This window comes from Clupea harengus, chromosome 14 (assembly GCF_900700415.2).
Source record: "Clupea harengus chromosome 14, Ch_v2.0.2, whole genome shotgun sequence".
Classification (NCBI taxonomy): Eukaryota; Metazoa; Chordata; class Actinopteri; order Clupeiformes; family Clupeidae; genus Clupea; species Clupea harengus.
This window is the reverse complement of record NC_045165.1, coordinates 25,674,718-25,701,140: the sequence shown is the minus strand read 5'-3', so window position 1 is coordinate 25,701,140 and position 26,423 is coordinate 25,674,718. Positions and strand designations below refer to the sequence as shown.

Sequence of the window (26,423 nt, the reverse complement as noted above, 5' to 3'; positions counted from 1 at the left end):
AACTTGAAGAAAAGCAGGTATGCATTGGACATTATGCATTAGACAAGCTGCCTGGAACCATTAATATCTTAGAGAAGATAACTGGGTTTTATGATTGGTTTAGTTCATTCTGTCACCGTAACACGTTTTAAAGCAGTTTATCGTTTAAAGCAGTTTAATGAAGTACAGTTGTCTTTTTCTACTACACGCAGTAATAAATTCATACCTTCTTGTGAACTGCTTTTAAGAGTGGATATGACACGTCATTGCATCTATTTCCAGCTGGCATTCAAATTCTTGGAGCTCGGGCGGTACACGAGTTAAAGGGTGACGTAGAAGGGGGTTTGCGCAGGGCGGTAGACCGCGCCTCTCCACCATGAACCAATCAGAGCCAAAACCGGCTCACTTCTGGCACCCTAAAGATAAGCGTGTCTAAAGCTGATGCAATAGCTATATCGGAACAGCATACCAGAGGCAGACCGTGGGAGCATCAGATAACCCGCATCATATTTACTGGAAGAGACAAGGTACTTTCATATATATTTTTTTCAGCGATAACGTAGGTAGTGTCACATCATTGTACTTGCTTGTTTATTAGGGATGCGTAAGACGGACTTGTTTGCTAGCTGAGTTTAGGGAACGTTATTGGGGGTCGGTGATGCTGAATGTTAGCTAACGTTAGCCAACTAATTGATAGCGAGTTAACATTAGGTTTTCGGGCGTGAAACAAAGTTGAAGTCAAGATGAGCTAGCTTGCATTTGTTATTACAATAAAATAGCTAGGTACATAGCCGCTAGCGAAATTATCTGGTTCTAGCCAGCCAGACGTATCCTTAAATAGCTAGCCAGTGCTTCAGCCCTCAACTAGCAGCCAGCCATGCTTTGCACATTATCATACAGTTGGGTAATTTGCCGGGTAGCTAATGGCTTCAGTTATTTGGTTTCATTCTTTTAAATCAATTCAACATTGTGTCTTCAAGTTAACTTGCTAAGTCCATGTTGTACTATTCCCGTTTACAGTTCTGGTTACCATTCATGTTTTTCAGGATATGTAACGTTAACGTAAATTAAAAAAACAGCGTTGCCTTAACATTAGCTAACTGTTCTGCTCAGACATTTGTTTCGTTTCATCTAATTTTCTGAAGTTAATTGTTGATTGGTTTTCTTGTTATTACAAGGTGTGCCTTGATTGGCAAGTTTTTTTGTACATTGCTCTGGATCGGGAGTGTAGATGAAGGAAATTCTTTATAGGACACGACGTCATTATTTTGGGTTACACCCACAACACTAACAGAATAATAGCGTATAACTGGTCTCATTTGTGGTAAATTAAAGTTCGTTTTTAGTGCTCTGCAATGGATTGTCTTAATAACGCCCTAATAGTGGCCTGCGCCGGCTGTTCTCAGCATCCTAGGAGGACTGTCTCTTGCCAGAAGATGGCGATTTAGCGACGTGTTTATGAAAGTTGGAGGGAGAAAAATGTTATGTCCACCAAATATTTACTGCGATGTGCTTTGCCAATATATATATATATATTAAATATTGCTGGACTTTCAAATTACAGATCTACTGCCTTTAACCCTTTCCGTCCGTGTCATATGCAGTACATTTCGAATGTGGTCAAAGTTAATGTGTTTTGCATCAAACTGTTGTAATTCGTTTTGTTTATATGTTTGTTTTTTAACAGGACGCATTGAAACAACCCATGGCTCGAGCGCTTAGCAAATTGGTGCGGCACGCACTCCGGACGCATGGCTGCGGATGCGAGTCTTTGACAGTGTCTGTCCGCAGCATCAGTTTTTCGCCACGTCAGGTCACCTCAGATGCAGGCTTTCATTCCGTGTCTTTCTCCGAGACCGATCATCCCAAAGTCCTTATCACCGGTACGACTGTCTCAGTGCATACAGTTAATATATAAATAATGTTGTGAGATCGATGCATTCGTGAAATTCTTGGAAGATGTAGGCCACGAGCATAAAATCGCGATGTTTTGTTACTATGGTTACCAATGCAGTGATTTGTGATCTCCATAGCAACAGTGTGACTTTTCCCTCCCCTTCCTCCTCCTGTCCATCCTCTGTCTATGCAGGCGGTCTTGGCCAGCTGGGGGTGGGGCTTGCCAAGATGCTGCGGTAAGAACTCATTTTAGGCGCCCAAGTTGTGTCTGGTTCAGCATATGGCTCCAAAATCACTGCATGGATACAGTTTGTGTAGTGATCCCTACTTATGTAATGCACGTCCACCTCATTTGGAGATAACTATCTGACATTGTTTCCTATAGTAGTCACACACAATTAGTTTAATTATTGCTTCTGTTCTTTTGACAGGCGGCAATTTGGAAAGAATAATGTTATTCTGTCTGACATCAGAAAGCCTCCCAGTGATGTATATCACAATGGTGAGTGTATCAAAGTAGCAAATGTTCTTTTGTCGGCCAAGTAATAAATGGTAGAAAAGTAGGTTCATATTTAAATGTCGTCTATAAATTAACTTTTGAAAAACCACTGTGCATTTGCAGGTCCCTTCATTTATTCAGACATCCTTGACTACAAGAACCTGCGTGAGATTGTGGTGAATAACCGCATTACCTGGCTGGTGCACTACAGTGCGCTCCTCAGTGCTGTGGGGGAAGCCAATGTGTCATTGGCCCGAGACGTCAACATCACTGGTGAGGGGGCTACCTCACTAGATCATTAATTTGCTCGCTCGCTCGCTCGCTCTCTCTTACTCACACATACAGAAATGTTTTCAGTGTTTAACCTGCTGATCATCAGATCCAAGTGAATTTAAGTCATTTTTCATGCAATTACATAGCTATTAGTGTTTGCCTCAGAGATTAGTACTGAAGTTTTTTCAGCTGGTGGATTAAAATATAGTTCTGTGATGAGATGGTATAGATGTATTGGTATGATAAAGACCCGGGACAAACGGTCTCCCAAGATGCCCTTCTAACTGCCTTTCTCCCCCACAGGCCTGCATAATATCCTGGACATCGCAGCAGAGCATGGCCTACGTCTGTTTGTCCCCAGCACCATTGGGGCTTTTGGGCCCTCTTCTCCCCGCAACCCCACTCCTGATCTCTGCATCCAGCGGCCACGCACAATCTATGGCGTCTCCAAGGTGCATGCTGAACTCATGGGAGAGGTAAGCCCCACTTTACTGATGCCGGTCCTTTATGGGGCTATCCAGGCATCCTCCAAGGGAATAAAATGATAAGAGTTGCCCTGCATGTGCACATATTATAAATGGTATCTGATATATATTGTCTCTAAAAAGGGTAAGTGTACCCTGTCTTGGACAAGCCAACCTTGGGGGTCCTTATGGTTCTGAAAGTGAGCCTTTTGATATTTTTGCTTTTGCAGTATTACCACCACAGGTATGGGCTGGATTTCCGCTGTCTGCGGTACCCAGGCATCATCTCGGCAGACTCTCAGCCTGGAGGAGGGACGACAGGTGAGACTTGTTGACTCCACGCATCTAATTACACTCCACACCCTGGTCTCCGGTGGTCCCGGTGTTCCTGATGCTCTGTGACCTCCCGCCCCTCCTTTGCAGACTACGCCGTGCAGATCTTCCATGACGCGGTGAAGACTGGCAAGTTTGAGTGCAACCTGAGGCCCGACACACGGCTGCCTATGATGTACATCACCGACTGCCTGCGTGCCACGCTGGAGATGATGGAAGCTCCAGCTGAGGTGCTCAGCATGCGCACCTACAACATCAATGCCATGAGCTTCACGCCTGAGGAACTGGCCCACGAGCTGCAGAAGCTGCTGCCTGGGCTTCAGGTCACCTACCACATCGACCCCGTCAGACAGGCCATAGGTAAGGACTCACTGTACGCCACCAACCAGAACGAGGGAAGAGTTGCAAATGTTCCCTCTTTGCGATTCCTACAAATGAGCTTAAGGGCACAGATGACCTTACATATTAGTGGTGCATTCACCAGAGGAAGTTGAGTGAGGTGCAGTGTGGAGATGCTGTGTTATTGATTTGGGCTTTGTGACTTGTGATTTGAATCATCCCTAGGCAGCCATAGTCGTTCTAAGACTTTGAGTAGATGATAGATAGCAAATGCACCCCTATACCAGCATTTGCCAGAACTCAATGTTGCACCATTTCTGACAGCGGTTGGTCAAATTGCAACATGGCATTACCAGCGTGTGTATCAGAAGCCGCGGCCTTACTTGTATTCCCATCTTTTCTGATCCTAATCTTACTTTCCGTTTGTTCTCCTTTCTAGCGGACAGCTGGCCCATGAACTTTGATGACAGTAATGCACGGAAAGATTGGGGCTGGAAGCACGACTATGACCTGCCGGAACTGGTGCAGACCATGCTTAACTTCATTGGGTCAGACTCGAGGATTGCCAGTGCCAACTGAGATCTATAGAATCTGAATGGTTCTGTACATATGGGCAGTTCAGACTATCAGGGACCGGAGACCCAGAGGAATGTAAATATTTTGAGTGCACAGTTGGGTCTCTTTTAGTAATTTCACTCCTAAAAAAGGGATTTTATCAGTATGTGTCTGTGTCTCTGTCTGTCATTTGTCACTGACAGTTAGTCCTCCATACATTGGGGCATCTCCAAGGTCAAAAGGGATTTAGTATGTTACAGTGTTTTCCAACCTCCTCCAAAAAACACACACTTGATAGCCATAATGTGTCTTCGTCTACCAGGTAATGTCTGTCAAACCAAATATGAGATAGATTCTGCTCAGTGAACTTAAACATACATGCCTTGAATCGGCCACAAAGAATGTTGTTCACATGTGTTAGGGTCCGTGTGATCTTATACCAAACTATCTAGTCTTGTCCAAATGTGATGATGGAAGGAAAAAGGAAGTCTTCAGTCGTTTTCATGTTGCTGAAAGTAGTCTGACCTCGCAGTACAATTTGTAATTGTATTAGAAAAAATGCACTCTACTGAATGCTTGGTTTCATGAAGTCAAATGCTCAACTATTTATTTTTTGCACTCAACAAGAATGTAATTCTAGTTTTGTGTTTTTACTTAGAAATATCTGATCTTATCCAGCTGGTGCTACCCTGAGACTCTTGCTTTGAGAGCATTACTAAGCCTAATGATGTAACGGTGCTTTATTATACTTTGTCTGTTTTATGGCTAGTGGTAAAATGTGTTTCAATTTATGTTCAGGGAATTTGAAGCCCTCACTCTTTTAAAATTATTATTTTCCAAAATCAGTGAATTAATGTAGAATGGAAAAATATAATTCCATTCAACCCTTGTAATATGTCTTGTTGCTTCAATTAGCAGGAGGGATCAATTAAAGATATTGTAGAGGCTGAATATATTTTTTTCAGTGTAAATGCCTCTTCATATGTTCAACAGAACATGGAACACTTCATTAACTCCTCAACTGAAGTTCATGGAGGGCTTTTCTGTATAGTTTGATCGGTAAGCATTCGAATACAATGCGGCTACATTTCCATTTTTTTGACCGCCTGTGAAATCATATTTTGAAGGGACTTCCATCATAAGTGACATGTGTTGCTCAAAATGTCAAATTCCTGCAATGCAATATGCCCATGACCTGCGAGGAACAAACATTTTACACATTTCTTGTTTGTTTTTCCAACAGAATGTGTAATCATAAATTTGTGTTTAGGATACAGGGAATAGTGGTCAAATGAACTCGAAGTACTCTTCAGTAGCATGCTATTTGATATATGTACATGATGTGCATTTTGATGAGACTTAAATTACAACAAATCAACTAATCACCAAGTGTTACACAGCCCAGTTACTGCACATATTAAACTCCTGCAAGTAGTGGCCTATTGGTTATATAGATCAGACAATATAAAGGCATCAGAACTTGTAGCTATCATCTTGCACTTTGTGGCATTCACCTGTGCAGTCAGTGGTTTTTGTTGTAAAACATTTTTTGTATGCTTCTAGACATATCTGTACGATGATGGTACGTTACACCATTATAATAAGCCCTGAGGTATTTTCATTTTTTGTCTACAAAAGAACTACTGCACTTGCAATACTGAAAAGCCCTTTTCAACAGTTGTTACTTCTGAGTTTATGATACAAGAAAAGCCTTTTGAACCTTGGAAAGATTTCTGTCATATGCAAGTTTTTCATTAGACTTTGGCTATTCATTTTCACTGCATTCCCCTTTGACATACTGATGCGTTATGTTATATTGATGCTGCCTACCCCAACAATGCTGTTTATATTTTGTACAGAACTACAGTTGCATAGCCCCCTTTGATATAAAGCTATTTAAAGGTAGGGTCAGGTAAGACACCTGTGTAACCCGAGGCTCTGTACCTGAGGAAGTCTGACAACATATTTACACCAGCCGAGCAACACCAAGTGTTCAGCCATTAGCCATCTTCTCTGGCCTGAGGCAGGAGTGAGTCAAGACCACTGCACATCAGGGAAGTCTGTGAACAGTGCTGTAGAACTGCTTCATCAAAAGGCAGGCAGACTCTATTTTTAAACAGTAGAACTGAGCCAACCTGCAGGATTCTAGTTGAAGGTTTAGACGCCTCTAAAAGGTCACTCAGCCCTTTAATGTTCGTCTGGCCTTTGCTTTGTTGGGAACTGCAGAGGTGTGTTTTACAGTGCCGTAGACTGTAAACACTACTTTCTGGAGGGATTTGGGGTTTTTCAATCTCCCCTTAATCCAGGTCATACCGTTTTGATTCGATACAAAGTCCGAAAAAATATTGGAAACAGCTTTATTCGAGTGAAAGACAGTCAGTCAGGTTTTTGGACACCAGCGTCTGATCAAGCAATGGCTTTCGCTTGTATTTTCAGTTCTAAAAGGTCTTGAATGAGAGCAGCTTCTTTTTTCATGGTATCCATCATCTTCTCCCCTTGAGCTTGCAGGAAGTCACGGATTATCTTCTCCACTTCCTAACCAAAAATGCATGCATTACATTGAATTCTGGACTGCAATATTAGCTTGACATGTTTTGCATGTCTTTAAATGCTTATACTTATAATTGACTTTTGAAACAAATCTCATTATGGCAAGCCACCATCCAATCAATTTTTTTTTTTACACAATTTGTAGTGAATTATTGTAATTCAAGGAATAACGTCCAGTAACTTTGCAGATAGACTAAACCACACAAGGAAATGAATGAGAAAATATTTGAGCAGTAGAAATGCCATAGTACAGCAAAACTAAATCCTTCACCTGTTTTCCTCGGCTGCCCTCCAGCAACATGCCCAAATCCTCCAGCATTGCCTCGAGCTGCTGCTGCTGTAGAGGTCCTGCCCACTCCCTCAGCTGGTGAATCTCAGCCAACTTCTCCTCCTCTGCCGAGGCAAGCCTTCTCACTGCCCTCTGAGTTTCCCACTCTTTGATGTCCATGCCCTCCCGTAGCTCCAGGGGCATAGGGGGTACTTCCACTTCCAGCTGGCCCACGGGGTTCTTTGGTACAGGCAGGCTCAAGAAGGCCTGGTAGAGCTGTTGGTGGTGCACATAGGTCTGTGCAATGAAATTTAACATGGTGACACGGTGGACTTCGGGGAGGCTAGGAAGACACTGCGAGACTCTCTCTGCAATCAGCGCAATAGATTGGTCTCTCCCCAAACCTAGAAAGTGACAACAGGTCAAATTGAACTGGACTGACAAATCAATATGATGCACAGCTTCATAGCTTCATATATATGTGAAAAGCAATTATTCATCCCCATATTTTGTAACGAAAGTTGGGCGTGAATAATGCACATGGCATCCAGATAGATGCTGGAAAAAACGACAAATCAGGAACGGTGTTTGGGTCAGTAGATGGAAAACGATTCTGTCTCTTACAACCTAAATTATCAGAGCTATTTAATATCAATGGTCTATGACTTGAAGATCTGTATGATCCATAAATGCATGGTTTACACCCCGAAGTTATTTTTTTGCCACACCCGGAAATACGGTAGCATATGCACATTCCTGTGACACACTTTATTTCCACAAACCTCCCTTATGCACCAACTTACATTTGCTGTTTATTGTAAATCGTATCACTAATCTTCGAATAGCCAAAAAAACAGTTGGCTACTACCACCAGCGCGCGTGCGCACGCCTTCACACCTTTCATCCATTGCCTTTATTAAACAAAACGAGTGAAACCAATTACCTTTTAGATTTGGTAGTAGTTCCTTTGACATTTTGGCAACTTCAGATGTGGCTGTCCAATGGAATCCACGATTCACTGCAAACATCACCATCTCGTAGACAAACTCCTGGTGCAGGAGCTGCCGCTGGTTGTCTCCCACAAACTCATTCCACTGGAAATGTTCACTCAGGCGGCGTATACCTTCTCGTTTCTGGTACACACAGACAACATGTTACTCACCGTCCAGAGGACCGGTGAGCTATTTGGAAAATGAACGGTCGATTATTGTTGCGAGAAAAAGCTATACTAATCTTTAACTGTGGCACCCAAGATTCCATTTTTATTCCGACACAGCCGAACGTGTTGTCATGCACCTGTACTTATCGCGCAAGAACATATTTATGCTAGCTGACGGACATTAGGGTCGGTGCACAATACAAAAAACGGTAAGTGGATACGCATGAATAAATAATCATATAGGCCTACACATTCACTGCTACAATGCTTTTCCGAAAGCAAGTCGTTCTGTTTGCGTCCTCAGTGTTAACTTGTTGCATCGCAAGTTGTGACTTGGCTACAAATGTATTTAGTAGTCAGTGCTCTACTCTACATCGGTAAGGCTCGAGGCAGCTAGCAAGTCGCATTCCTAATATGTAATGTAGCCCATGCCACGTCGAGAGTATATATCTCTTTCGGAATGTTTGTATACCTCTGCTCTTGCAATCTTTTGCATTTCCTTGGCTGTTAGCGAGGCCATAGCTTGGGTTGTTAGGGGCGTCTTGTTGCCCTGGTTACCACGGCGAGACTCGCACTTTTTCAGGCAAGCACGTGAGAGATGTCCATTTCAGCGACTTCATATGGTCACTAATGTAGGCTGTTGGAGCCTAGATTGTATGTTGCAGTGTCATAAAAGTCATTCATATTTTTTTTAAGTAGCATATATGACGGACAAAACAGTGTTCTGTTGCCATTCCAATCACTGCTTAAAGTCAGTATGACCTATCTAATCTAAGTTATTTGCTAGAGAGATAGGGTAGGTCTAGTACAATGGGTTTTCTTATAATGTATCCATACTTCAGGGGATTCCCCGTGCTTTGCACAATCGGTAACCTAAGAGTTAAATCTTACTGGTACAGATGGTCGAGCAGGCATAATCCTCTTTCATATGAGCCTCACTCCTTCATAATTGGACGCGGTTGGTTTTGATAATTAGCCTAATGGAGCAAGTGTCAAAGTAGCGAGAACAATGTAGCTACGTCGTCTCCCCTGCTGGGATGTGTGGGATCTTTATTGACATTAGACAACGAGAACACAGTCCACTGGAACCAGTTTCTCGTTCAACATTTAGCTGGCTCTCAAACATATTGAGAGCAGTCTCAATCTGTTGACTTGCCCAACTGGATTTCTGTAGAGGTATCTCTGGTAGCCTGTTTGTCTATGCCTAATGGGGGAATTTACTGGAATGGAAGGAATTAAATCTATCGGACAAACAAGTCTGTCGTATGAGATGAAATGGTAAGCTTGCTGATTTAAACTCTTTTTTGTAACATTACGAGGGCATAACATTATGCGAGTGCAGCTTGCAGGTCATTGGAACAAACGAGTAAACTAATCTAGATTTGTCTACTGTATTTGTATTTATAGGCTACAGTTAGCAGCTTATAGATTGTATGAGTCACGCTGTATAAAATGAGTGTCATTTCTATGAAGGCATAGGGGAATAGGTTATGACTGAAGGTTATTAATATTATTTTTTACAAAGTAATACAATAAATTATCAAATATTAAATATCCCAAATGAATGTAGACTTTACAAGTAAGGTTTTGTTAAATAAAAATCACATTTATGGAAGGGAAAAATTGTTGGCTCAGCCATATGCTCAGACTAAAGGTTAGAGAGATTCCATTTTCCAAAGTCATAATGTAAAATAACCTTATACGAAATACCTAAAAATGAATATAATCCTATGTTGAAACATTTAAAGAGTGCACATAAAGATGTTACAAATGTTTCCTTTATTTTTGTACTATTCCATCCAGCTGTGTTCTCGAAACAACTACAGGTAGATAATGTTCCAGGAAAAAGAGGAACTGAAAAGAGATCCATTACTGGGTCAAGGCATGTGGCCACCTCTCGGCCAGGCCACCTAGAGACAGAAAACAGATGATTGTAGTGCAGTCACATGCTATTCCCTGGTTCTTTGTGGTTAACTCTATCTGTAATTAGATACAGCCATTAACTTTTGAATAATAATGTGTTCAAGCCTCAGGCGTGCTTAATCAAAAATAATTTCAAAATTGTAGCCTTAAAAAATCATTCAGTCTTGCCGCTGGAGCATGCAGTTGAAGAATTAGGGATATGGTTCACAAAGACAATTAAAGGTAAAGGTTTGCAGGAGTGTTTTTGCTATCTGAATTTGCTATATGTTGCCATAAAAAATGCGTACATGTCTTATGTTTATATTTCTGACACAGTATGCCAGTCTTATGACACCAAGGGGGAAGGGCCTCTCTGCTTGCATGAACAGTGAGCCCAACTGCTGTCACTTTCCCTCTCGTGGGTCCCAGAGATGCAGCTGAGCCCTGTCGTATGTTAAACAGGGTGTGTGCTGTGTGTAGCATGGTTTTACAGGGAGGCTAGCCGAGTATGTGTAGTCAACATGTGTCACACCCGGCCTAGTGGAGCGCGGCCCTGCTGTAGGTCTCGTGGAAGATTGGTTATTACAGAATCCTGGTCTTGGCTGAATATAATTAGATGGAAAAATGGCTTTGTGTGTATTTCAGACTGAGGTCTGTTGGGGCATTTCAGTAATCTGCCATTAAGTGCATCACCTGCTGGGATGCTATACTCTAACCTACAAATCTGATAACAAGACAAATTAACAGTGATTCATTCTTGGGGCCTGTGGAGGAAATTCGTCTAAACAGTAATGGTGTGTGGCAACTGTTCATGTTAATGCTAGTCTGGTCTGTTCAACTAGTGAGTGAATACATTCTGTGAGCAGACAGAAAAAGGACAATCCGCAAGAAACTGAAAAAAAACGCGATCTAGATCTAAATATTGGCTAATCAAATAGCTTGACATATTCTCTATAAATGTATATAACACATAGACATTGTTTTGATATTTGAAATAATTTGGATACAAATAATCCTCTTTTTCACTTTCCTATGGAAACATTCTGCCTTAGCCCATAACCCAGATTCAAGTATATTAAAAATGCTGACAGTTAGCAAATATTTCTCTTAATAGAAACAAGAGTAAACAAGATGGGAATACCAGCTAACCCGTTTTGAACTTGGAGAGAATGTACAGGAGGTTATATTATCTAAGACAGTTACGTCAACATGGTTGGCTCCTGATTGGATGACACATCAGTGTCCCAAATGTCACCGCTCTGTACTGCTTCACACTAAACGGCCAGTCATCCCTATCCTCATTATTAGAAATACGTGTCATAAGAACCAGATAAATTAAAATGCAAAAAAAAACATGCAGAATATCCTCTTAGGAATGTCAGTAGGAATGTCGTGTAACTGTAGTACAGAACATGCAAAGAAATTAAGAAAATGGAGGGAATATCACTTCTTTTAAATAACCATTTTGCTAATTTGAGATTTTCCATTTTGTGATGACAGTTGGCTTTAGACCGACATTTTACTATGAAAAAAATTTGTGTCTAAAAAAAAGATTATTAGGTAATTAAACACAATAAATAATGTGAGTCAACAAATACAGCAACTGCATTGTATTGGTCTGAACCCTCCTTACAAAATGAGTTGTCTCTGCGCTCTTTCCCTTCGATGCGTTAGAGGTTAATGGAGGGTACAGTTCAGAGTTACGGTGCAGAGGATGTGCTAGCTCAGTATAACCACACAGATTATACTAAGCCAGGGTCCTGCCAGTGCTAAACAGAATTAGTGGCTCGTTAGCCACCTCCCATACACACCACATTTTACCATGATATCATTGCACTGCCACTCTGATGCACTATGGAACTGAAACTGAATCGGTGTCTGTTCCCGGAGTGCCGTGTGTGTCTGTGTGACTGTGTATCTGTATGACTGTGTGCCAGGTCGCCTATCAAGTCAGTATTCAGCCATTTTCCTAACCATACAATCTTTTCATGATTCAAATAACAGCCAATTTTTCTACAAACCACACTGACAAACTACTGTACCATGCAAAACAGGCCCCTGTCATATAAACAACCATTGTTTATTCATGTTATCATTAGACAAGCAGATAAAAATAAATGTTACAGGTTAGGGTCAGGTACAGGTTAGATGTACACCTAGATATTCTGCAGTAGATCTCACTATTCAGCTATTTGTTTAGGCATACAACTGTTCTCACATCCACAACCATGCCAATGGCCTTGAGGTGCTACTAGTGCTTTTAGAAATGTTTGTAATCCAGTAATTTGTTCACCCATTACTGAGTTCTAATTCAAGTGCATCCCACGCACCATCTAATAATAATGCCTTATTTACTCGCTCCCAGTGGATGGTTGTGTCTATTACTGCACCACAGCATTCATCCCACACAGGTTTTTAAGTCTGTTCCATTACTCTCCTGACAACCAGCAGTTTGCGCATGCAGTGCCATTGTTTTGTATGTGAGTGTGTTTAAAATATTAACATATAGTTATAGTCATTTGAGGGAATGGGTGTAATAGATCAAATTGCTTAAAATGTTATATTGGATGAAGCACTGTACTATTTACCCACAGTATCCTATAGCAGTTTATGTGGATAGTATTGCCATAAACTATCCCGGCTAATCAACACGTGGCATTTTTAAATGTGCTGCGTCCTTCGTGTCTGTTTGATAAGGAATCGGTGCAATGTTCCACTTCCACCTGTGTTGTCTTTACGCAACCCAGGAGTACCCGTCATATGTCTAAGGCCTTCTTAGATTTCAGTGACATCTCAAAGTGATTAAAGAGGCTTTGCGTTCTATCCTTAGCTTGCAAAGGCCCTGATTAGTGGCTAGACTTTTTGTGGGAGGGCTTTTGAACTCTTCATTGCAGTGGCAACACTCAGCTACCAGGTGCTCAGGTCGCTCTCTCAGAACGCTCAGCTGTCTCTTCTTATTTGAGAGTAAAAGCTGCCGGTAGATTGTTAGCATCCGTTTGGATCATGGATCTGCACTGTGTGAGTAGAGAATCTGTTTTTATTATTTAATGTAATCTATTCACGTCTATTCATGTAAATTGGAAATGTTATGATTCTTAAACAGTGGGTTTTAAAGTCAGCCAGAGCAGTGCAGTCTGGTTAGGGTATGGTGTGTGTAGGTCATTTTTGTGTTGGAACATTTCAGTGACATATGTGTCATAACACTTTGTGTTACATTTTCATTCCCACACGTACTTATGATGTATAAAACCAATCTGGTCTCCAGGGCGGAAGGGAATCTGTAACGTTAACCTTGTGTACATGACTAATGTGCGTGCACTGGCGTCTTAACCTCTGAGTGTTGGATTAAACACCATTTAAGGACTAACCATGGAAGTGCAATCAGGCCATTCATTAATCCCCAGACAGACCTGGCTTTGGGGGTTTGGACATGGTTTTTCCACAGATTTCCACCCATATAGATTTCCATATCTGGTTTACTGTCTTGTTATAGACACAGTCTAACATACTCATGTCTATTAGTATGGCATAATGCTAATATGTTTGCATTGGGTTGGTTGAGTTTGGAAATGGGAATGGGAGCTGAAATCACAAGAGGATGCTGCCTCATTTGTGTGATAGAAAAGCTGATATCTTAATTATTATGCTTCTCTGTTTCATGTAACTCTCTCATGCCAACCTATCTACTGCATTCTGTCTTGGAGAAAACAAGCTTGTTAAGAGGCAAAGAATAACATTATGCTGATTAACATCAAGCTGTTGAGTTGGACAGCGAATATTAGTGTTTAAGTGTACTCCTCTGTCAGATTGCAGATGGTATGTACTGGTAATTGCCGGTTGAGTTATATGTAATCATCACTAGAGAATATGTAGTACATTAATCACTTGATGAATGTCCTCAGCTGAAATGATTTGAGCGAGACACTTGGATACTAATTCTGTATTGTATTAGGTTCATTTAGACAGTTCGAAGTTCAACCAATGGTCATAAGGTTCTTGTGCTCTGAGGTTTGCTCTGATACAACTACATGTAGTGGACCTGGCCAGTTGCCACAGCTCTGTTTAAATATATTTATATTTTGTGCTGCTAGAACAATGAATTGTTGAAATGGATTTGGGTTTTATACTTAGATGTTAGACGCACTTAGTAGGTTCATCCTGATGACATAAGCAAACAGACGGTATTTAGCTTTTGGATAGTTTAGAATCTTCTTTGCTTGAAACTTATGTAACACCCTTTAGTAAACCTGCATAGACACTCTTATATAAACACTTTTCAGCTGTGATTTCTAGCTGATTATTTGTCTACTTTGTAATGGCCTTGGTATACAAAGCCACTGTATAACTCCCAAGCCTCTGCCAACTATGGCATTGAGAAACTCCCTGGTAATCCTCTTGGGAATAAATCTGACAGCCTCTAGCTGTACAAGGAGGTAAACAGTCAGGAGTGCAATGGGTAGAGCACTGGAAGGAGAGACTGGTCATTTTACTTAGATCGAAATAACGCGTAGTAGTCACACAACTATGTGTGCACAGTATACAGTATTTATATGAATAGGAAATCCAGAATACACATGGGCATTTTGGACATGCTCTATGAGATATAGTCTGTTGGGCAGGGTTAATGAGTCTCCGTATAGACGGCTAAGATGGGGAGATATAGTATAGTAGATGTAGTTTTATCACCAAGCCTTTAAAATGCTTTGTTTCACACCAGGCTTGATATCTTAATGAAGAGAATGATAATGTGTCATTTGGATGTTCTCGGCACTGACCATCTTTTCCTCTGTACCAGTGTGAGGTGAGTGGGCAGAATGCACAGTGGACCCTCTGGTTACTCCGCCCTGAGCACCCCATTTAAGAATGACCCCGATCAGCCCCCTGCCCTCATACCTCGTTTCCCCACCAACGTGACTGGTGCCACCCCGGCCAAAAGAATCACCTTCTTCAAGAGCGGCGACGCACAGTTCGGCAGCGTCCGCATGGCCATCCACAACCGCAGCTTCAAGTGCTTTGACGCCTTGCTGGATGACCTCTCCCATAAGGTGCCCCTGCCGTTCGGGGTGCGCACCATCACCACGCCCCGCGGGACACACAACATCAAGCACCTAGAGCAGCTGGAGGACGGGGGCTGCTACCTGTGCTCTGACCGACGCTACGCCAAGCCCGTCGACATGGAGCTGGCGGGCAAGCGGCCGGCCGTTTGGCACAACCACAGTCGCCCGCAGAGTTCCCGACGCAAACCCACGCGGCCCGAGGAGGCCCCGCCTGAGCACGGCAGCCCGCACTACTACCGGCACCCCAAGCGGCTCGTGCTGGTGAAGAACTCAGACCCGTCGGTGAGGCGCTCCATCATCCTGAGCCGCAGGACAGCGCGCAGTCTCCGCGTGTTCATGGAGGAGGTGTCTGAGCTCATGCAGTGCCACGTCAAGAAACTGTACACTATCGAGGGCCGTAAGGTGAGACTGCAAAGGCTGTGAAGTTTTGGCCACACAATACAAGGGTTCTCATTCACTAACATGTGCATACAAATGATTGTGCTTTGTGTAGAAAAAGCTATCATGTCTCATGTTACATTCACAATGTGTGCATGTGCAGGTAATATTTATTAATCTGAATCATTCACGAATCAACCAGTGACTGCCCACTATTGTCAATGACAATAATATATGACCTGATGTTTGGATATCAAGTCATCTGAAGGATGTGCACACCAAACCTCTGGTAGCATTATGTCACCTTATGGCAGTTTGAGAATGACACTTAAAGAGTCAGATGCACATAACCATATGTGGCTCAGCCAAAAGACTACTAGTGCACCGTATGTTTCTCAATAGTTTTAAGTAGCACATAGATGTAGTTTGAAAAAGTATTTTTATGGTGTTCTACTGTATGTTAAAATGTAGCTCTATACCCAAAAATGGCACACAAATCTGGTTTTATGCCAAATATGTGTGATTTGCGCATATGCTGAAATTGATTTGAAATACTATTTGAAATACTATTTTTGTTCTTTAGATCTTAAAGCACAGCACTGAGATTGAAATGATAATTAGTCACCAAGTGTTTATTCACTAAAACTATGAATCATTGTGAATCATGCTTAAAAATGTCTATAGAGTGATTTCTATATAGTGCTCTTGCTGTGCATGAACATCACTGTTATCTCCATTAGATTGTGATGTAATAACTGGAAAGAGTAACTGAGGTTATGGTGACCTATGTGAAAATGAGGTCCTATGCTGACAATTATTGTCTTACACATCCAGTAGTTACTATGACATTTTGAATTTTTGTTTATGTTCTTGTTGAAATCAGTTAATTAACGCTTACTGTAATTGTACAGCCAGTCAATTTTTTCAATAAAAGAAAAAAGCAGGGTAGGTTTGATTAAAAGTATGTTAACCACCAATACTTATGTGTGTTTACGATTTAGATTGACAGCATTCAGAGTCTGATGCAATGCCCCAATGTGCTGGTGTGTGTGGGTCGGGAATCATTCCGGCCTCTAATGTTGGAATGCCGGAGGAACTCCGAGGAGAAGCTCCCGGGGATGAGTGTCCGCTCACGCTCCAGTGTATGCAGTGATGGACATGAGAGCAAGAAAAATGGTAGGGTCCTCAAGGGAGGGACATAGAAATGTACTGCATTCCTTCATCTTCTATCTAACATTTTGAAACAATATATTTTTAATGGGTGGGTTTTTTGTGTAGACATACAAATTCCACATTTCAAAAATTATATTACAGCTGAAAAGTTTTATAAAATGTTCATGTCAAACCATTCAAGTAGTCATGCCCATCAGCCCATTGCTGATTTTGTTGAAGGGAAGGATGTTTGTATGCGTTTGTGAGATATGTAGTGTATGTATGTAGTATTGCAGAGATGGTCCGTAAATAAAAATGTCCTCTGCACATGTTGTCTCCTCAGTAAAAATAGACATGCCTACCTATTAGGTTTGTAAATGTACCACTATATAGTCATTACTATCTTTAGGTTGATAGGGAAATTAATGATTCTGCACCGCAGTAATACCTGATATTAATTTCTGTCTCATTCTTGTGCTTACAGTAAATTTTGGTCTTGCGACAAAGAAGAGCATCATCCACCCGAGGTCAGATTCCAGCAACAGGTCAACTAGATTCTCTCTGTCGTCAGAGAAATCGTACCCAAACGGACTCTGTACACCTGGCCAAGCTGGCTATGTTGCAAACTGCCCTCATGCAAGGGAAACCATCATAAACGATGACATTGAGAAGCGAGTCCTTGTCAACAAAGATGGCAGCCTCTCTGTCGAAATGAAAGTCCGCTTCCGCCTCGGCAATGACGAGACTCTCCAGTGGTCCACGGAGATAAAGAAATCGCCTGGGACCACAAACGATACCATTAACGAGAAGGAAGCCAATCCCCATTACCTGCTGCAAGGTAAAGAGTCCTCAGAACAAGAATCCAGTGGTGAGGTAGAAGAGGCTTATGCTGAAAAATCTCACTGTGGAAACAGCTGCAATCACTGCCAGGAGTATGATATATGGAAGAACCCCATGCACAGACAACACCACAGATCATCCAGGCACATTAAATCCTCCAGCTCTAGTGCATCATCCCATAAAATTGTCTGCAAGGAGGCGTCTGTGGACAGCATTCGCACCATCTCCCGCTCCAGCGAGGAATACACAGAGCATGTGGTGGAAAAGGCCTCGTGCTATCAACAGACCCTGGAAGGAGGGGACACTATGGTGGAGTACTGCACCATAAGCCGCTGCTGCAGCCGCAGTGAAGTTTGTTCCATGGCCACAACATCAAAGAGCAAGAGGTCCCATCCAGAGAGGTGCGAGGGAGAGAGTAGAATGGTTCTCAATGGTGAGAAAAGGCCACATACACCAGAGTGGAAGCACAGTCACTCAGGGGTGTGCTGTGTTGAGGTAACCAAGGCATCGGATGCAGAGGATCGCCCTGTCTCTGCGGTTAGCAACTCCTCAAAGGTGCTTGAGTCCCTCAAGGAGGATCAGGATGATGACTTTGATGACATCCCACCCAGCGCATCCAGGGCCTCCCAGTGCTCTCAGGGTGAACTCGAAGAGTCCAGCAGGGCAAAAAGTCGCACAAAAACACCAGACCAGCGAAGTGAAGTATCTGCTTGCTCTGCTAGGTCATTGAAGCACAAGGTCAAAAATACGTCTCCTGCACCAGCAGACCAGCAGCAAAACAGTCCCATTCCTAATGCTAGGCCTAAGAGCACAGCATCCAGAAGCTCCTCAAAATGCCACTCATGTCACTGTGGAGCAGCATCTCCACAGTCAACGGCATCTAATACACCAGAAAATGCTGAGGAGGGCGACAGACCCCAGAGCACAGTGTCAAAATCCAGCAGAACCTCAAAGGAATCGTGTAAATCTCACAAAGACAGATCACACAGTTCTGGATCTCAAGCATCAAACACCCTGTCTGCTAAGGATGAAGGCCAGGAGGAGGAAGAGGAAGAGGAGAGAACACTAAGTGCCATGTCAGAAGTCAGTAAAGGATCTGGAAAATCCAGTGTGTGTCCTCATTGTGGTGTGTGTGACGGGGAGACTGAGAGTGCCCCCAGCCAGTCAGAAAAGCCAACAGATAAAATAGAAGATAACCAGTCCGATGACGAGGCTGAGGAAAAGCCACCCAGTGTCAGGTCAACAAGTTCAGCTGCATCAGTGAAATCTGAGAAATCTAGCAAATCCACAAAATGTGAACATCATGTGTCATCGAGAGGTGCCACACCCCTATCAGACAAGGCAGAGGTTGAATCAAATGGTGGAGTGGAAGCAGTCCCAAACGACAGAGTGGAAAGTGCTCTATCTAACCATTCAAATGCCTCTGCAGTGTCCACGAAGTCCAACCGGTCTGCTTGCTCAAACTGTCGAAGGTCATCGTTGACTGAATCGGTTGCAGTGGAAGAGAAATCAGGAAATGTCTCCTCAGAAAAAGAGTCAGTGGAAGAGGAAAGAGTTGGTAGCTCCATGTCAAATAAATCCATGGTGTCGCACAAATCAAACTGCTCCACTTCAAACAGAGCAAAAACGCCCAGGTCTAACCATTCAGGAAGTCCAGCTCCCATTACTGATGTTGAAGGGAGAGATGGGGCCGCCTCAGCTCAGTCAAATACTTCACGAGCATCTAGGATGTCAAGGAAGTCTCAAGGAGGTGAGGTCAAGCGAGCAGAGAGTCAAGCTTCTGTTGCCTCAGAACAACCTGAAACAGAAGAAGCCCCTGCAGAGAGATCTGCTAGTGTAATGTCATCTTCAAAGCAGGCATCCATGGAGGAAAAACCAGGCACTGATGAAGCAGCAGATGACAAAACTGTGAACGAAAGAGCTACAAGTGCAATGTCAAATAGGACAGATGCATCAGTCAAATCCCACAAATCCCACAAATCCCACAAATCAAACTGTTCTACCTCAAAAAGGGCAAAATCACCTGCCCCTCAGAGCCTTGCAGTCACAGAAGTGGAAGAAGAGATTGAAAAGAGGGCAGACAGTGCAATGTCCGCGAGATCAAACATCTCTGCAGCATCGGGGAGATCTGCTAGACCTCAAAGCAAAGCATCAGAGAGGGCAGCAAGCCAAGCCTCAGCTGTATCAGAGACTTGCCAACAGGAAACAGAAGCACCTAAAGAAGAGGAGAACTCAGGGGATGACACAGCAAAAGCAGCTGAAGAACCAGTGGAGGAGAGCCGAGCACCCAGCGTGGTGTCCAATGCTTCTGGCAGATCAAGAGCATCTCATAAGTCAGCTTGTTCAACATCATCAAGAGCAAAATCACCAAGGGCAGCAACCCCCGCAAAGGTCAGTAAATCGAACGGAAAATCACCTGAAGCAGAAAGAGAGAATACCTGTGATCCAGAGCCTGAGGCTGTTGCAGAGGAGAGAGCAGCCAGTGTCATGTCTAATAAAACAGATGCTTCTGTTAAATCCAAAATCTCCACGAAGTCAGTCCTTCCTGCTCCAGAGAGGGCCAAATCACCCAGGCCTAAGAGTCCAGCCAGGGTTAAGCAAGAAGAGAAAGAAAATGAAGCTGAAAACAGACCAGCCAGTTCCTTAAGTGTAAAGTCAGATGTGTCAAGAACATCAAGACGGTCAAAGAGAGCGGCAAGTCCAGCCAATCACTCTGCCCCAGAGGAGAGACCAACCAGTGCCATGTCCAGGAAATCAGCAAAGTCATCCCCCAAAACAAATGAGGAGACTATAGCTGAGGAGAAGGCTCCTAGTGAAACATCTGTAAAAGACGATGCTTCAAACCATGAAACAACAGAACCATCAGCAGAAGGTGGGGAAGAGAAGGAAGAGAGAGCAGCCAGTGCAATGTCAAACAAAACAGATGCCACAGTCAAGTCCAGGGTGTCTCACAAATCTACACTGCATGCACCAGACAAAGCGCAAACAGCTCGGGCCAAAAGCCCTGCTCCATCTGACAGGACGAAGGAGGGCAAGAGTGAAAAAAGACCTTTAAGCTCATTGTCTGTGGGTACAGACGCATCAAGATCATCCAGAAAATCTCAGGATAAAGAGGCTAAACGATCTCCCAGCCCTGCAGCAAAACAGCATGGTGGGCAAGAAACAGAAGTTGCCTCCAAGGAGAGACCCACTAGTGCCATGTCCAAGAAATCAACAAAGTCATCCAAAAATCAGCCTAAGGAAGAAAATGAGGTTCAGGAAAATGTGGCCAGTGCAAGCCTCAGTCCAGAAACACATTCCAATGACCCTGCAGAAGCAGAGGATACAGAGCAGAGACCTGAAAGTGTGATGTCACACGCCTCTGACAAACAATCTCTCAATGGTGCTCCAGAAAGAGCCACCACACCAGCAGAGCCCACCGATCCCCCTGCAGGCCAGGAGGTCAAACTGGTTGCAATGGAAGTCAACGAGAGGTCAAAGAGTGCCTTAAGCGTGGCCTCCCACACCTCCAAGAAGTCAGTCAGAGCGCCCTCTCCCAGACCCAAGACTAGCCAAAGTAAGACGAGTAAAGCTGAAGAAGAGCCACGAGCATCCAGTGCAATGTCCGGTAATTCAAAAGTGTCCTCAAAGTCAAAGAAGTGTCAGTGTAATCATTCTAAAGATACAACTCCGAAAACACCACCAGAGAATGCAGAAGAGCCATCAACACCTGATGCTACTGCCATAACTACCCCTGAGCCCGATGAGGCCCGGGAAGAACCTGAAGGACCTACCACTATAGTGACCCCTGACACAGAAGCACCTTCAGAGCAGAAGAGGGCAGAGAGCGTAAAATCAACTAGATCAAGCACAAAGAGCAAGGCAGGATGTCTAAAGGTGAGAGAGGATAAGGGTCCTGTGACCCGCAGTAAATCACCAGCACCCGCCAAAGCAGAAGAGCCCTCTGCAGACAGTCAAACTGAGGACACAGGTGCAGGCAAAGAGGGGAATGACAATAGAAATGAGAAAGCTGCAAGCATGACCTTGAGAGATTCTCGGCCAAAGTCAAGTGCTTCAGTGCGATCCACCAAGTCCACCAAATCACACAAAGACACCAAAACAAATGATGGATCCAAGCAAGCATCTTATCTAGATGTAAAAGGTCCCATAACTGAGATAGATGGTAAGAGTGATAACGGCAGTGTTAAGTCTGTCAAGTCAACCAGAAAAGCTAAGTCTGTGAAATTTGATAAGGACCCAGAAGAAGAAAAAAACGAGGAAAAAGCCCCAAGACCAAATTCAGGAGCCGCATCTGATGCTTCACAGAATTGCTCAAGCCCAGCTCAAGAACAACCAAACAAAAATAAACCACCTACAATACGCCTTGCTGCTACATCTAGTGATAGTGACTTATCCAATGCACTCTCTGCAGCGGATCTCTTACGAGAGCTGTCTGGAAACACAAGGCCCGGGAGTAGAATTTCACAATGGAATGTAGAGGTTGGAGAAAATGATAAACTTGAAATTAAGAGTAATAGGAGCAGCAAACACAAGAAAGTCAGCTCCTCACAAAGAGATGATCAGTCCTCTTTAGAGTTGGTGCAATCCTGTTTACCAAATGCATCACCCAATGATGTTGTGAATGAGTGGTTAAAGAACATTTCAGCAAATGGCCCAATGTATGAAATGGAAGATGAATTAGTTGATACTGAGGACCTACCACGGGAAGAATCACTTGAGAATGCTGAGGATTTGAATCAAAATGCGGAAGAGAATGCGGATGAGCACTGTGAGGAGAAAGAGGATACTGATGCTTGTGGCGAAACAGCAACCCAGGCAGAGGAATCAAATGCTGAGACTGTACCTCCCAAACCTAACTCCGATGCACCCCAAAAACAGCATTTACCAAGACACTCCTCTGTCCAGGTCATGAATGCCCTTTTGAGCCCCAAGCTGGACAGATGCAACAGCCTCCCGGAGGTCTCCCCTGTATACGGCAGAAAACTCAGCAGATCTGCCATAGGACTCCTAGACTGTCTTGCAAAACTTAGACTCATCGATTCAGATCACGCAAACACTCAAAACGCGAAATACAGTGAGATCATGAGTATTCTCCAAACACTCTGGCTATATGAGCCCACTGAGGAGGATCAGAAGACACAGAGGGGCAAAGATCATGCCCCAGGTGAGGATGAGGCAAATCCCAGATCATCCTCCGGGGTGGATGTCAGCAGTGGGTCAGCTGAGTCGACGAAGAGCGCAGTCCACAGTGGAGTGGAGAAAGCAGCGTCAGCACCACCTACGCTAATAGTAGAACAACCGTCAGGATTAGAAGAGGAAGCTGAAGGAGAAACCCCTGCTGAAACTGCCCCTGAGGAAGGGGCTGATGCACCAGAGCAGACTGCAGAATCTGATCAAGAAGAAGACGTTTCAGACCCAGCTACTCCTGATGTTGCTACAAGAGTGCAGGGAAGCCAAGAAGATGACGAGAAGAGTGATGAAGCTGATGCTGAACATGACGTCCCAGAAGGGGTGGCTGAGAGTGCTGAGAGTCTCAAAGAAGATGCTGAAACAGTCGAGTCACCCAACGTCAGCTCTGGAAAAGACAGCAGATCCGCTAATGAAACAGAGAGCGATCCACCAGAGTATTCAAGCTCAGGCACACCTCCCTCTGTACAACAAGTTCAGCTGTCCAGGAAAGTCTCCCTGGACCCAGATCCAACGTGGGTGTTGAGCCTGCTGAAGAAGATAGAGAAGCAGTTCATGTCTCACTATGCCAGTGCCATGGCAGAGTTCAAGGTACGCTGGGACTTGGATGATAATGTAATGCTTGACACAATGATTAACGAACTCAAAGTTGAAGTGCACAAAAGAATACAAGATAGCATTAAGAGGGAGCTCCAAAAGATTCAAGGTCGTGCCGGGAGGTCACCGAGACCACCGGTGGGTGACCTGTCTAAGGAGTTCTCCGTTCAGACTGAACAAAGGCGTCGGCGTTTGAAAGTCATGCGTAACCGATCACTCAAGCCATCCAAAAGTGCTGACATTGACATTGACATTGATGCTGCATCTGGCACAGATTTCAGTGATCAGCGCAGTGAGGATGAGTACTGCCCATGTGAAGCTTGTATGAGGAAGAAACTGGAGGCCACGGAGATGATTCGAGCTGAGCTCATACACACTGCCCCTGTTATGATGGATTTCGATCTAAGAAAAATCCTCCAGGTGAAAAGGGATCCCCCTCCAGCCCCCAAGGTAGAACCGCCATCAGCAGAGCAGTCTGAGAGTCAACCTGAGACTGAACTGCAACAAGATGAAGAGGAGGATGGCAACTTAGAGGTGGTCCAGGAGGAACCTGAGCAGGAGGATGCTCCAGAGGAGATCAATGTAGAGGAGGGAGGGGAGGAACCAAATGAAGCAGGTGAAAGTGTGGATGTGGAAGCACAGGAGGAAGAAGGAGGGGATGATGAAGAAACCGTTACCGGGGAGGGGGAGGATGAGAGAGAAGAAACAGAGGAGATGAATGGGAATCTTGAAACAGAAGAGGGTGAAGATGAACAGGGAGCTGAAGAAGAGGTTGCTGAGGTAGAGGCAGGACAGGAGGTGGATGAAGCTGACAAGGTTAATGATGAAGATGATGATGGGGATGATCAAGATGAGGTTGCAGAGGTGGCTGATGGTTCAGGAGAGGAAGACGATCTAGACAATGAAGCAGATCAGCAGCTCAGTAAGGATGGAACCGAAGATGAAGAGGCAATTGCAGAGAAGATACTAATGGATGACACAGAAGGAGACGTTGATGGTAAGCAGGGTGATTCCAGTGAAGCACTGGAGGAATTAGAGGAAGATGGGTTAGATGATGAGGTTCGAATAGTGTGTGATGAAGACGAGACCGAAGAGGCCGAAGATGCCGAGGGTGATGCCACAGTTCAAAGTGACACTAATGAAGAAGCCCAGGATCAGGACGAGGGTGAGGATGAAGATGAAGCCGAGGAGGAGACTGCAGTTGTGGACATCAAAGCAGCTGGAGGGGAGACGTGGGAGAAGCTTCGAAACCGCCAGATGACCAGAACATCAGTTGAATCACAGACAGGATCGATGGACTCCATGGAGCTGGAGCTGGAAGCCAAGCAGATTGTTCAGTCTGTTTTTTCAAGCATCCATGGTCATAAAATAGATAGGGATGAAACAGACGAAGGCTTGAAGACTACTTCTAAGAAAAGAAGCAGGTCTCCTGCAAGAGCCAACAAATCAAGGAGACCCAAGGACAGTGACATTAAAGTGGACTGAGTTTTAATCTAACCATATACCATATAACTGCATAACGCACTTTAAAAAAGGAAAGACTGCATTTCTGATTATACTTCTACACAGGGCTGCCCATTATTTATGTTAGAAACCAAGATCTGAACATTCAGTTTTGTATTGTAGGGTGTTTCAGAGCTGGATATACCCACAGAATGTACACTGTTTGTAGAAATTGTGTTCATCATGACCTTTTATGATGTAAAGATGTGCATTATCCATATTTTATTTAATGATTGACAGGGGTTTTAGGAGTATGTTGTAAAACAATATATCATTAATGTCATCATATAAAAACAACACAAATGTTGAGAGAAAAGAGAGTATTATACTAACCATACGTATCTTTGCTGTATGTGCATAACATGAAACAGTTTTTAGTGCTCTCAGAGGACATGAAAAGTAATGTCCCAACCTCAGGGAGTTTGGATGAAACTAGGGTTATTTCAACATTTCAAAGAGTTTCTGCTGAAATATTTAACAATTCCAGTTTTTATCTTTGGGCAACAGAGAGAACTGCTAATATGTACAAAACTGCTGTGTTCAAAGCCAGACTTTGATCCAGAACAATGGGTCAATTTACGGGTATGTCTGTTTCCAGACTAGAGTTCTCTTATGGTAAGTGTATATTTGTGACTCACAGGCAAGGGTCTCTGGAAAAAGAAAATATAATATTTCTTTCACGTGTCCCTTGACGTACTGTCAGTGTTACATGCTGCAATGGTTTGAGTGTTTGAAGGATGTTATGGAACATACATGTGCTGCTGCTTAAGTTCCCCTTGGTATTTTACACCTTTAAACCTTCTGACTGTACTGGGATGTACTGTATGTAAAACAAAATTGTCTGATGTAATATTTATTATTTTAGTGTAATTATGCTCTCTGTCATTAAATAAAGTATTTCAACTGACCATGCCATTTAGTTTGTGTACCAAAAACACTGCCTTCAATTGAAGTTATTGTAAGATAAAAGTTTTTATAATAGGTATACTGTATGTATTTGAATCTTGTTGCGGTTGTAGCTGACTTACTCTGACTGTCTCTGTGGTGCGTGCAGACCAGTGCACACGGAGTGCTTGCGTCCTGCCAGGACCTAATACACAAATGCACCTGCACCATTATAATCCCTGAGCTCCTGCTGCAGGAGTATCTTTAGCAAGCAGATTGGATTGAGGCAGACTTGCATCACACCCTATCTAGGACAGGTGTATTAGCTAACAGCTTCAGGAGAATCCAAGAGTGTCACCTGCAAAGAGAGAGAGAGAGAGAGAGAGAGAGAGAAAGAGAGCGCCATATGCAATTACACTTTTTCTTTTGGATGAAAATGACTCTTGCGTCAATGTTATCTCACGGTCTGGTTTTATTCTGGTGTTTTGGCAACAGGGTTTTAGCATTGTTGATTTTATATTTTACTGGGTGAGGTTGAAATATAAATGATTGGTCTGACCCCATCTCTGACACCAGGATGGTCATTCAAGAAGGTGGAGTGCAGTTG

At 43.5% G+C, this 26,423-nt stretch overlaps 3 protein-coding genes across 5 annotated transcripts; 2 read left to right on the top strand and 1 right to left on the bottom strand.

The window, feature by feature from the left end:
- The first annotated feature begins 360 nt into the window (after positions 1 to 360).
- On the top strand, positions 361 to 5,721 carry LOC105895756 (L-threonine 3-dehydrogenase, mitochondrial-like). The gene is made up of 9 exons (XM_012822439.3): positions 361 to 506; positions 1,667 to 1,862; positions 2,069 to 2,111; positions 2,307 to 2,377; positions 2,498 to 2,647; positions 2,951 to 3,123; positions 3,342 to 3,432; positions 3,535 to 3,804; positions 4,223 to 5,721. The coding sequence occupies exons 2-9, from the start codon at positions 1,685 to 1,687 to the stop codon at positions 4,360 to 4,362; spliced, it is 1,116 nt and encodes a 371-aa protein (XP_012677893.1). The 5' UTR covers positions 361 to 506; positions 1,667 to 1,684; the 3' UTR covers positions 4,363 to 5,721.
- Positions 5,722 to 5,968: 247 nt separating this feature from the next.
- c14h8orf74 (chromosome 14 C8orf74 homolog) lies at positions 5,969 to 9,007 on the bottom strand. Its single transcript, XM_012822440.3, has 4 exons — positions 8,788 to 9,007; positions 8,100 to 8,289; positions 7,160 to 7,560; positions 5,969 to 6,873 (listed from the first exon to the last, which is right to left on the bottom strand). The coding sequence occupies exons 1-4, from the start codon at positions 8,833 to 8,835 to the stop codon at positions 6,745 to 6,747; spliced, it is 768 nt and encodes a 255-aa protein (XP_012677894.2). The 5' UTR covers positions 8,836 to 9,007; the 3' UTR covers positions 5,969 to 6,744.
- On the top strand, positions 8,241 to 25,839 carry rp1l1a (rp1 like 1a). 3 transcript variants are annotated; one of them, XM_031580780.2, is made up of 4 exons: positions 8,241 to 8,524; positions 15,013 to 15,676; positions 16,654 to 16,828; positions 17,289 to 25,839. In XM_031580780.2, the coding sequence occupies exons 2-4, from the start codon at positions 15,032 to 15,034 to the stop codon at positions 24,911 to 24,913; spliced, it is 8,445 nt and encodes a 2,814-aa protein (XP_031436640.1). In that variant the 5' UTR covers positions 8,241 to 8,524; positions 15,013 to 15,031; the 3' UTR covers positions 24,914 to 25,839. The 3 variants fall into 3 exon arrangements, with proteins under 3 accessions (XP_031436640.1, XP_031436639.1, XP_031436637.1); XM_031580779.2 differs by lacking the exon at positions 8,241 to 8,524 and adding an exon at positions 9,322 to 9,593; XM_031580777.2 differs by lacking the exon at positions 8,241 to 8,524 and adding an exon at positions 13,076 to 13,235.
- The last annotated feature ends 584 nt before the right edge of the window (positions 25,840 to 26,423 follow it).